General features: G+C 45.4%; 1 protein-coding gene across 1 annotated transcript in view; it reads left to right on the top strand.

Moving 5' to 3' along the window:
- FIBP (FGF1 intracellular binding protein) overlaps positions 1 to 11,905 on the top strand; it is a 65,699-nt gene extending 53,794 nt beyond the window's left edge. Inside the window, exons 10-11 of the mRNA XM_066582305.1 lie at positions 9,926 to 10,023; positions 11,626 to 11,905. Of these exons, the coding sequence (XP_066438402.1) occupies positions 9,926 to 10,023; positions 11,626 to 11,695 (168 nt within the window). The 3' untranslated portion in view covers positions 11,696 to 11,905. The remainder of the gene's footprint in view (positions 1 to 9,925; positions 10,024 to 11,625) is intronic.
- Positions 11,906 to 13,062: the final 1,157 nt, after the last annotated feature.

Here is a 13,062-nt window from a genome sequence, read left to right as displayed (position 1 = left end):
GGGGGGCGCATGTTAGCTAGTCCCTATTTTCAGGGAAGGCCTTATATTTTAAGCCTCCCCCAAAACCCGGTAGGTCTTACTATCGGAGTAGTACCTACTTTCGGGGAAACACGGTGCTCTATTTGTTGCACCCATGGCTTACAAGCACCTATTTACATTTAATTTAGTTGTTGGAAGTGGAGACTTTGTTTTTTGTAGCATTGGTAAAGAAGTGCCTGCCTTTACTTTTGTCTTGCACTCCATCACCCAGGTGTCTTAACAAGAATATATTATCAGGTATATAGCTTTCCCCGAGTCCATTTTCACACATGACACATTGAATTCAGTTTATACTTTTTACTCCATGGTGTAAGCTAGGCAATGTACTTCTTACAACTGCTAATTGCTTGCGTCTTTCTGGCTACAACATTTGCAGTCTAAAAGAAGTCTAGGAGACCTCTGAAAACAAAACTATTGAAAATACAAGACAGCAATAGTGTAAAGGGGAGACGTTTGTAAAGTTGTTCTGCCTACCTAATTTCCAAGTGTTCTCCACAGAAACAGAAGAGCTGCCCGTCCATGGAAGAAGGAAGAATATAATCTTATTTAAGGAGTTGTCTCAACAGAAAAACGTTGTTTATATAAAGCTCATTAATTAGAAACCTTTTTGCATTTACACTTACTAAGTGTAAATGCATTTACTACACTAAATGTTTTAATTCTCAGATATTTCAGGACTATTTGTTAAAATAGCCACCCCTGCTGTTTCTGTGCTGTGTCCATCTTCTTAAATTGCTCTACTTGCTCTGTCTTGCTTCCCTCTCTGCCTACTGGATATGTGAGGGGATTCCTGATATGGTGAACATCTGCTTATGACATTGCTGCATTTTCTCTGATGCCAGAAAAGGGTTACTTTAAAAAAGTAAGACTGAGAAGGGAAAGCAATTACTTAAGTGGAGGAGACCTAGAAAGGCTCTTCAATAGAAACAGCAGGTGGTGCTCTTCTAATATTAGTCCTGGAATATCTGGTGATGGAAACATTGTTCTAGTAAGTGTAGATACAAAAAATATTTAGAATTATGGTCTGGTTTTACCTGGAAACTATATATTTCATGGGATAACCCCTTTAACCTAATTGCTTATCAGTGGCTTCTCTGCCCTGACCTGTCATTTAGGGCTCATTCACACGGGTGTATGCAGATTTCGGTCCGTAAATACACCACCTGTTCATGGACTGAAGCACTAAGGCCCAATGTCCACAGGCGGATTTTAATTATAAAATCTACGCGTGGCCCCCCGCACGGGAGATCCACAGCTTTAGAAGCCCATAGGGATGCATTAGAGGCCACAGGGCAACTTAATGCATGCGAATGTGGTTTTTCTCCCAGCATGCGGATCGCACGCGCAGGAAGAAGTCGCAGCATGCTCTATTTTCCAGCGGATCTGGCAGGGACGGCTTCCTTTGATGTCAATGGAAGCCATCCCTGCTGCTTCGCACTCGCAGCTATCATTATGGCTGTGCCGCAGGAGAGCAGGAGATTAAAAAGAAGCGAACACTGCGTGGCGAGTGCATCCGCCGGGCAGAGGAAAGAAGATCTGGCATCGATGAAGAAGAGCCCCGCAGTGTCCGGACAGGTGAGTATAATGTCATTTTTGGCCTCATGGCTGCACGCACGGGTGGAAACTGCTGCGGGATTCCACCGTGCATGCCCATGGACATGAGGCCTAAGTGTTCCGTGCTTGTTGCGCTTTTTTATTTATTTTTATTTTTTTTGCATATATGAGCATTAGATTTTTTTATGCGCGCAAAAAGAAAGCATTATAGGCCCCATTGAGTTCCAGTGCAAATGTACAGTTATGCATTCCCATTGATTTCCATGGGTTATTTCGGTCTATAAATAGGACATGCTGCAATTTTTTTTTTTTTTCACTCAATCGACAGTCACGTGAAAAATAAACTCATGTGATTTCAGGGTGGCTTCACACGAGCATGTGCATACATAGGTGCGCACCCCTGTACGCGCAAAAACACGTGTGTATGAAGGTCTGTGCAGTGCCTTCAATGGAACTGTGGCTTCTGCCGGCGGCTCCATTGAAGGCAATGGTATACCGGCACCCCGTAATTGTTTTTCCCTTCGTCATCATGACAGCATACACCTGGAGGTTGCTCACCTGCTGACCTGATGGGACAGGAAGAGGCAGAACATAAAAAGCACCTCCCCTCCACCAAACACCAGTGTTTTTCCTGTCCCTTCAGGACAGCAACGGCAGAGCTCCAGCGACGCTGTCCCATGCCGGAGGAGGACTTACCGGCGAAGCGGCGGCGTTTTTCTTCGGGCAGCCCCGGCAACCCCAGTGGGAAGGACCCCATCTGGGCGCTTTCCGGGGACTGCGTGGGCCTGGGTCCAAGGACGGACTTTCCGGCGCCACCGCGGTCGCCAACCAGGCGGCGACCGCCATCTCTGGGCGGGCGGAACACAAAAAGTGTGACGCCAGATGCTCCGCAAGAGGGCGTGGCCTCGATGGAGCGCACAAAGGGGGCGTGGCCTGGCGCGGCTTGGCGCCAAATTCAAAATGTAAAGCCCCTGCACCAGGGGGAGTCGGCTGGTGTTTTGTTTTTTCACGCTAGGAATCGATTCTAAGGACAGGAATGGATCCCACAAGCGCAGGATGTCGGCCAAGAGAGGACCCAGAGAATCTCCAAACTGTAAGTGGTCCTGTGGGCCAACCTACAGACACCTGCACTACACTTCCCTTACTAACAGAGCTCTCCCTTGTCACGTACGACAGGGATACTCAAAAACCTAGGGAGGCTAGGAGGAGAAGTAAAAAGCGTCCTGTATGCTTACAAAACTTCATGACTCCTATTCTAAAACATTATGCGCTTCCTGCTCAGCGAAAATTCTGCAGGAAGAAAAATCTTCCCCCATGTCTGAAATCCAGTCAGTTGTCCGGGAAGAAACAGTCCTACCTCTCGGACCTCCAACCAGGGCCCTTAGGGGTCACAAGAGGGTCTGCTCCAGCAGTGTTAGAGTCCGACTCTGACATGGCAGTAGAATTCGATCTTGTAGATCTTGGAAGTGTTGCAGGGGGAGAAAAAATATCTCGTTTGGGGGGGAAAAAAAAAAAAAAACGCTAAAAACCTTGCACTGTGCAGGACGCCATGTTGCGAGTCTGCTTCCACACTTAAACCATTGATCCTTAATGAGTGGAGTTGTATGGATCAAGCTCCCTTAATTTCTAAAAGAATTTTAAGAGTGTCCTTTATTGGCAGACAATGAAGTGGCTATCCTTGAGGAGACTCCATCTGAGGATACGTCCCGCTCAAAGGCAACAAAGTAGACATGACCATGCGTAAGGCTTGGTCCACGTCCAGCTTCATTATAAAGCTAATACTGCGGCCACCTTGGTGGCTCGCTCTACTGCGGTTTGACTAGGTCAGCTTCTACAGTCTGCTTCGGATCTCAGGCAGCCCTATCCAACACGAGCATCTCTTCTGCCAGCCCCGGTTGCCCCAGTGGGAAGTACCTCATCCGGGAGCTAACCGGAGACTGCGTGGGCCTGGGTCCAAGGACGGGCTTTCCGGCACCACTGCGGCAGTCATTCAGGGGTAAAGTAGTGGTCAAGAGACATAACCTCCAAAGATAGGTTGTGTACCCTACCCGTTCGAGGCGGCTAGTCATCAGACCCCGCAAAAAGCGCCTTAATTCCATGTCCCTCCTCTATAACATAAGTGGGGAATGGAAAGACCGGAGGAAGCGGTAAGCGTCTTACTGTTGTCCCTCAACCTGCATCTTCATGCCCGCAGAAGATTAGTTCACTTCTGCACTAGTTGGAGAAACATAGCTACTGACGGCGCCTACCACATGCTGGGAAACGATCCTAATGACAGGAATCGATCCCACAAGCGCAGGCCTGGTGACGGAGGGGTACAAGATTTGAGCTAGTACCCTGCCCTCCAAATAGATTCTTTTTAACCTCGGACTGTGTGGGCCTGGGTCCAAGTACGGGCTTCCGGTTCTACCGTGACCGTCATCCCGGCACCAACCCTAGAGCAGGCTCTTCTTAAGGGTGAACAAATCGTGCTGGATATCGGTGCAGTTATCCCCATCCCTAAGACGGAATGGGGGAAAGGGTTTTACTCCCCTCTCTTTCTGAACCAGATGGCTCCCACCGATGGAGACGATCAGAACCGCAACCCCCCTGATTGGTAGGGATAACGTTATGGCTACGATTGACATAAAGGATGAGTATTATCACATCCCCAATTATGACAACTCGCAAAAAGTTCCTAAATTTGCGCTGAGAATGGCGCCTTCCCTTTGGAATCTCCTCTGCTTCACGGAGCTTTTCCAAAGGGGTGATTGGAATGGTAGCCTTTCTGCACAATCGCGGGATTATCATCATCCCCCATCTGAAAGGGGGCATAGCTCAGTAGATGGTTTCCGGCTGGTGGCAGATCCCCTCACTATTCTGAGGTCATACTGGGGGTCCACGCTTCAGCTGTCTAAGGGTCTGAGCTGGATCAGTAATGATTTGAAATCCAACATGGATCCGGACACCAGGAAAAAATTCCTAGGAGTCATTTTGGATTTTCGTCTCCAATGTTCATCCCTTCCTCCTCTAAGGAAACAGCTCATTCTAGAGAATGTTCTGCTCTCTATAAAAAATCTACAGTTTCAATAAGAGGCGATGCGGATCCTGGGGCTAATGACTTCATGCATTGGAGTGGTTCCCTGGGCCCAATTCCACAGCCGTGATCTTCAGACACTTATCCTCCAGAATGGGGACAAGTCAGTCCTCACTTGACAGGACAATCCCTATTTCCACTAGGGCTAGATCCTCACTCCGCTGACGGTTGTCCTTAGACAACCTTTTAATGGGGTAACTGATAACTGATGCGATAACTGATGCCAGCGCAAAAGGGTGAGGCGTCACCTTTGAAGGTGGCCATATACAGGGTACTTAAGACCCTCATGAGAGAGCCAGGTTATCTAACGTTCGAGAACGTAATGGGGTTTGGGAAACCCGACGTAGCCTGCAAACTGTTTAGGGATGAAGCATGTGAGGATTTTTTTACGATAACATGATGGCAGTGCCACTCATTCGCCACCAGGGTTTCACCGGGAATCCTCTACTTCAGCATTTGGCGAGAAGGTTCCTTCAATGGGCGGAACTCACAACTAAGTAACTGTCGGCCTTCCGTATAAAAGGGGCCGAGAATTCAGTCGCAGGCTTTCTAAGCAGGAAGAAAGTAGACGCAGGAGAGTGGGGACTCCATCCCGAAGTGTCTAGCCTACTCGGGACAAATAGGGGGCACCCAAAATAGTTTTGTTTGCGTAAAGCGCAAATACCAATTGCCGTCTTCTCTTTTCCCGAGACTCGGAGAAACAAGCCTTAGGCACGGGCGCCCCCTCTCACCCCTGGGTTTGGGACTTAGCTTGCGCTTTTTCCCCTTTACCCCTGATTCCGCTACTCCTAAGAAATTACTGCGGCCAGGGCTGTCAGTAACGTTAGTAGCGCCTTATTGGCCCAAAAGACCTTGGTTTCCTCTCCTGAGATCTGTCAGTGGGAGAGCCTCTCCATCTTCCGTCAGGACTGGACCTATTGCTGCAGGGTCCTCTACCCGGAGGTTCACAAGTTCAGGCTTACAGTCTGGATCTTGAACGGGTAAAATTCTTAGAAAAGGGTTTATCATCTAACGGGGTTTCCACTATGTGCGAGAGCCTTATGCCCTCGACGGAAAAGATTTATCCCAAAGTCGGGGAAAAAATTCTCAGAATGGATGGGTCAGGACATCCAATCAGACATTCGTAAAAATTTTAAATTTCGTCCAGGCAGGCCCGTATAAAGGGTTGAGTCCAGATTCCCTCAAAGCCCAAGTAGTGGCTTTGAGGGCATTCTTTGATCTCACGCTTGCTGAGCACAAGGGGATCAGGAAATTTCCTAGAAGAGCGAGTAGATTGCATCCGTTCATAAAGCTGATGGTGCGACCCCCCCTCCCCCCGCCCCCGGGGTCTGACTATAGTCCTTCAGGCCTTCTGCGATTTTCCCCCGTTTGAACCTATTAGAAACCTATCCATCGCCTTGCTGACGTACAAGGTAGCCCACCTTGTGGCAGTTATGTCGGCTATGTGCGTGGGTGAAATTCAGGCCCTTTCGCAAAGGGCCCCATATATGACTATGCACCCTGATGAGATCGTATTCTCCTTAGACCCTTCCCTCCAACCCAAAGTCTTGTCAGACTTCCACGGAGGCCAGCCAATAGTCATTGCAGCCTTTGTCTAAATTTTAAAAAACGAAAAGGAGCAGAGGCTCCATAATCTTGACGTTAAAAGAGCTGCATTAGTGTACCTTGAGGCAACGGAAAGTTGCAGAAAGACTGACTAACTTTCGTTCAGTCTCAGGGGCAGGCCAGAGGGAAGGCCACTTCTAGAGATTCAATAAGCCAGGTGGCTCAGAAGAGCCATCCAGGAGGCTTACAAGGCCAAGGGCATTCCTCCCCCAGAAGGTTTGAAAGCCCACTCTACTTGGGCGGTGGCATTTTCCTGGGCAGAAAGAGCGCACGCCTCAATCGAACAGATTTGTAACGCAGCCACGTGGACTTCTAGTCATACGTTTATTAAACCTTATAGGCTGGACATTAAAATCTAGTGAGGATGCAACCTTCGGGAGGAAGGTGCTTCAAGCAGTAATCCCTCCCTAAAAAAGCCCATGCCAGTTATTTGGTATTCCTCCAGGTGTATGCTGTCATGATGACGAAGGGAAAGCGGGAATTTTTCTTACCGATAATTCCCTTTCTTAAAGGCATCATGACAGCATACGGGCTTTTTCCCCCCTACCGACACGGTTACCCTTGTTGGCTTAAACACATGAGGTAATGTGTATGCTTATGATTTCTTTGTCTAAGGTGTGTGGGGCCAATAAAACACACCACCTGGTTAAGTATTCTGTCACTGTGGTTATTTGGAACGCACTGGTGTTTGGTGGAGGGGAGGTGCTTTTTATGTTCTGCCTCTTCCTGTCCCATCAGGTCAGCAGGTGAGCAACCTCCAGGTGTATGCTGTCATGATGCCTTTAAGAAAGGGAATTATCGGTAAGAAAAATTCCCGTTTTTCAGGTAAGGGCTTTACATATAAGACCTTTCCTGAAAAACAAGAATTTTAGTGTTAAAAAAATAAAAAATTTAAATACTCACCTTTTCCGCCACTGCCGTGTCCCTGCGGAGGTGAAGAACATGCAGATGCTTCCCTCATCCCTGCGAGGAAAAAGAATTCCCTGCTGCACCTGCCACATCTGTGACAGATGCAGCAAAGGAATTCTTCATCCCTGCGATGAATAAAGAATTCCCTACCACAGCTGTCATAGATGACAGCTGCGGTAGGGGATGCAGCTGCTGGCATCCTGTGATTGTTTTTCAAGGAAGGGCTTTAAGTGTAAGCTCTTCCCTGAAAAACAAGAAAAAATGGTGATTTAAAAAAAAAAACTCACCTTTCTTCAGCTGCCCGGGGCTCAGCAGCGTCTAGCCAGCTCTTCTCCTGTACTGCCCTGAAGAGTATTCAGCAGCGGGGATTTAAAATCCCCACCTGCTGAATGGGCTGCCTTTGATTGGCTGAGCACTGACCAATCAGAGGCAGCTCTCACCTATTAAATGACAGCTGAGAGCTGCCTCTGATTGGTCCCTGCGCTCAGCCAATCAGAGGCAGCACTCGCCCATTCATGAATTAATAGGTGAGTGTAAAGCTCTTTCCTGAAAAACAATTCAGGGGTGCCAGCAGGCCATTGTCTTCAATGGAGCCGCCGACAGCAGACGCGGCTCCATTGAAGACAATGCATGCTTTTTCTATGGTGCACGCATGTCCTATCCTTGCAGGCACGCACCTGTAAAACAGACATGTGAACACACCATAGAGAATGCATTGGTTCTAATAGAAGCGTGTTTTTGTGCACGCATATGCACGCACAAAAACACGCTCATGTGAAGCCACCCTCACTCATTTAAATTGTTGGGTTCTGTTCACTCTATATTACGCGTATAATACAGTGCATATTTACGCCTGTGTGAATGAGCCCTTAGATTGTATATACACTGTTTTTATCACTGCATTAGGAACACCTACTCAATAATGGATTGGTCCAACTTCTGGGCGATCACTGCTTTCAGATGTTGGAGAAGAGATTTCACAAGATGGAAAACATCCTCCATATTCAACTCGACCCATGCCCTCTGTAGCCACTCCATCATTTAGTGCACATTTTGCATATAAATAGAAACAGATCTCAGAGCTATTTCCATCATATCCCTAACATGTTCAATGGGGTTATAGTCTGGTGGGTTTGAGAGCCAAGGCAGTGTGGAGAAAGCATGGTTGCATTCCACAAATCACTCCCAAGATCCATGACACTGAATGTTGCACTGTTGAAAGATAATACTGTAATACTTACCAAAAATGGTCAGATAACAGGTCCCTGCAGCGTTTACCATTCAAGGATTGTGGTAAGATGACCAATGGTTCTAGGCTATGCCAGAAAAACACTCACTAGACCATGACACCACCAACACCAGCCTCTTGAACCCCAATGGTACACCAATGGGATATGGCTGTTTTACACTAGATGTGAACCTGGCCATCCGAATGGCTCAGCAGAAAATGGAACTTGGCACTTCATATGACCTTCTGCCATGTATCCAAGGTCCATTAACCTCTTTCCAGGGCTCATGTAAGGCATTGTTGGCGATGACGTGGTGTCATCAGGGGCACCCTTGTCGGTCTTCGACTATTGAACCCCAATCAATGCAAGATATGCCACATGGTCATTGTGGAAATTTGTCTAACTTTGCCGCTGCTGTACTGTACTCTTGGGTCAATTTGTCAATTTGTGGCCGCCTGTTGCTGAAATACCACATGTGCCGCCTGACACTCTCCTCTAAGATTAACCACAGTTTGTCTGCCACTGTGTGATCTTCTTTCGGATGTCTATCTATGGTTCAGTTAGTCTTGGTACACTCTCTTGATATCATGGTTTGGCAACAGCCAACAAGTGCAGTTGTTTAGAAGTACTGGCACCACACCTCCGGGCGCCAACAATCTGTCTGCAGTCAGTCACTCAAGTCACCACTTTTACCCATGACTGCCAAATCTTGATTTCTGCTGTACAGAGGAAAGGTTGACATATCAACTGAACATAGATTGTGATGCAGTGATATCGTGTTACTGATCACAAGATCATGTGCTAGCTGAATGCCGGGCTATTGCTGAGACTGCACACGCGCACTGTCTCACCACAAGTGTTCATATACTATTGTCACGAGACAGCATGCATGCAGCCTCAGCAATAGTGCGGCATAGGAGTCGGCATTCTCTGCCAGGCAATGACGTAGCATAGATTGACCTGCAGGAAGGAGAATGCCGGCAATGTGCGCTTCATCGCTGGAAGAAGAATTGGCCGTCTTGAGGTAAGGTGACCCAGGAGACTGCAGGAGCCAGCAGAAGATCGTCGAGGAGAAGATGCGGTAAGAAGGCTGAGATAATGAATAGGTAAGTATTAATTTTGTTTTTTAATTTTAATATCAGAAACCCTTTAAATATCATTATTTTTATTATTCGTAGAGATGGTATATAGGATAAGCGTTTGCTGTGCAATCACCATTTATTTAGCTTCTTGGCTTCATTTACCATTAGAAGGTAAAGATTACTGTTATGCACAGAACACATTTGTTTCCTTTTTCTACCTCACTTATTCTAATACAGTCGTAAATTTGTAGAATTCTGTTTACAGGCACGTGTTTTTGTTATTGGATTATTACCAAATATTTCTGCCCTTTGCTTCATTATACTGATGAAACAATAGCCACACATCAGACTTGGATTTGTTTTTTATTAGGATATGAAGGTGCTAGTGAGCGGCCGTGTAATAAGTAACAGATGCCCCTTTTCTTTTGCAGTTTATAGAGCCATGTAAAGCTTCTAACTGGTCTTCTTCGGATGTTCAGCTGTTTCTCACTCAGTACACGGCATCTGCTCGTGCTCTTGATGCCTTCAAGTGAGTATTTTATTGGTTTCAGTGATGTAACTGCAGCACATCCTGTTCTGTCTTAAGCCTCTTTCCTCTCCATTCCATTTTCATATTTTTCCTTATGCTATTTCTACCCTTCCTAAAAATTTTCAGCAACCGTTTCTTTGACTTTTTGTTATTTCTCCTCACTTTTCTTGCTCCTCACTTCATTTACTTTCCTCCGATACTACATCTCTTCAAAAACAATCCTCAATTATTTATCTTCTTACTGAAGATAAATTGCCTTCAGTAATTACCTCATTGTACTATGGGTATTGCAGTTGGGATCACCTCACCCAGTCCAATGTGTACTCTATCTTGAATGGTAACGATCTGCATTGTTCCCCCATGAATACTAAATCACTATGTACAATTTCAACAACTAATCTGACCCATAAAGTCAGATGGTTCTGAGCTTAAGTAAACTTTATTCAGAGCCCTCAGGTGATGCATTTCGAGACAGCGTACACACTTTTATCAAATAGCTAGACAAATGTATCTGATGACCGTTTGTCCAGTGGCACATCATCAGAGAGCCTTCAAACGTGTTACCTGCTGGTGTGGAATAAAACCTCTTCTGTTCCAAACAATTGACCTTTTCTTATTCCTGAATATTTTACCACTAATAGGTCAAGCCAGAACTTCAGTTTTTGTCACCATTTTGTTTAACGCTACCTGACGCAAATACAATCTTTGGTCAACCAGCATTACTAGACCAACAGCACTGCACATCTGTGCTTAGTTGTTGGTTCCTGTTCACATGCCTGTTGCTTCTTCTGTTTCCCTCTTTGCTACACTGAAGTATCTAAAGCTGACACGCAACATAATTTATCAAGCTAATCTAAAGTGTATTAGGCAACCAACTGGCCTTCATCTTCTGCTGTCGGGAGATAAAAGAATCATCCATGTTACATCTCGGCATGCTCAGTACATGGTTGAGAATTGACGCCATAGATGCCTGGTAACTGCTTATCTTTATTGCTCCTAAGGCAATAAACAAGCATTTCTGATCTGCGCCTGAGTAGGATAGAGAAGACCGCTAATAGGACAGTTATCTAAGGAGACACGCTTCAGCAGGGTTATAGTAAAACATTGCAAGATGAGGTGTAAGGTTTGGTCGTTACCACTATTTAATGTAAAGACAACATCCATAAAGTCAAGCTCATTGTATTCTTCATATCATAAGGTTGTTCAGTCTATTAACTTTGTATATGAAGTGAAATCAGCTGTGATATCTGAAGTGTTATGTCTAATCTTGTTCAGCTCTTTTCACACCTTTTATATTTTCAGTTTTTCTGTTCCATCACAGGAACCAAAATAGAAAAAAAAAAAGATGTATCACATTAATCATATGATGGACACCAACAGCACCTGATGAAACCCATTGACTATAATGGGTTCCATGGGGGGTTCTGTCATGGTGACTGTTATTTTACCAGAAAAAAACTGTGCTGCATACAGGACCGTTTTATTCCAGCATTTACAATGGAAACCCTAGATGGAACCTTCGAATGCAGGTGTGAACAGAGCTCTACTCAAATATATAGTTATTCTCACCATCCTCCATGTTTACTGTGCTGGTCTTTTCAGGCATCAGTCTCTTTGGGAGAGGTACATGGGCACTTTACGAAGCTGTCTGCTGAAAATGTTTCACAACTGACTGTTTTCCTGGGTTAATTCATGGCCATACCTGAGGCAGTTCATAGACTTGATCATCCAAGAACATGACTACTTAAAATTATGACCCCACTAAGGAGGGGAGGTCAATCTTCATAGTCTGATACTTATGTTTATAATATCTTGTGTGTGTATATGTACATATGGAATGTATGAAGATATTGCCTTTTTAATAAAGTTCCTTAAAATCTCAGTTTGGTCTGCAGTATATATATAACAATTGACAGTCCTACACAATGGTTCTTCAACTATCTGAACACTGACGTCAATTTAATCCAAATTGGTTTTTAAAACCTAAAAAAGAGGCTTTGAAATAAAAATCCTTTAGTAAAATTATTGAGCTGCCAAAAACAATCCAAGTTATTTTTGGCAGATCTCACCAAAATCTGAGGGATCCACCAACAAGCTAATGTATATGGGGTCCTCTATACTGAACCTCAGTGTAGATCTCATGAAAATGAAAATTGGACATGTTGGACTTTAATGCATTGATCTAGCTTTCAACAGGAGATATGCCGCTGCCATCTACTAATATAGATGGACTGCATCTCAATGGGAAGGGTGCAGCTGTGCTGGGGGAGAAGATGGCTAGAAGGTTGGAGGATTGTTTAAATTAATGCGCTGCAGAATAAGTTGGTGCTATACAAATCAAGATTATTATTTAATATTATTATTAGGGACTGTGGGAAGGGGACTGAGATTGAGGGGAAGACAGTGTAAACAGTGACTTGGGACTAAGTAATTGAAATGGGGGCGGAGCGGTGGGAGGGTTTAGTACAGTTAGCACTGGCAGAACAGGTAGTAGGGATACACTTAATAGAAAAATTAAAACCTTCTAAACTGTATGGTGACTAATGCTTGAAGTCTGACCAATAAGGATAACGAACTGGAAGTAATCATGTCTGAGTAAAAATACAACATTTTGGAAATAGCTAAGACCTGGTTGAATGAAAGCTGTGACTGGGCGGTTGAACTTACAGGGTTACAGTCTGTTCAGAAGTGATTGTTAAAACCGTAAAGGGGGAGGGGTTTGTCTTTATGTAAAATCCTATTTAAGCCCTTAAAGCTCCAGGATGTACATTTACATATGGCAGTGTCAGGGTATGTATGAAGAGAAATCGCGGGGTGACCTCTCCATACCGTGAAGGCGTCATCTGTTTATTACAGCTGACAATAGCCAAAATCAGCCACGCAGCATTTAAATCCCCTCATTGATGTTCAGGGGTCCTGTATGCGCCCCTTCCCCGTGATGAGATCACAGGGAGCCGTGCGGGTGTCATGGGAGCCGGGGGCCTTCTGAAAGGCCCCAGGGCTGTCTTAGCAGACTGCCTATCAAGCCATCCCCGTGGG

The sequence above is a fragment of the Eleutherodactylus coqui genome, chromosome 11, assembly GCF_035609145.1.
Source record: "Eleutherodactylus coqui strain aEleCoq1 chromosome 11, aEleCoq1.hap1, whole genome shotgun sequence".
NCBI classification, from domain to species: Eukaryota; Metazoa; Chordata; class Amphibia; order Anura; family Eleutherodactylidae; genus Eleutherodactylus; species Eleutherodactylus coqui.
The sequence above is the reverse complement of the archived record's forward strand: the minus strand, read 5'-3'. Positions and strand labels throughout refer to the sequence as shown.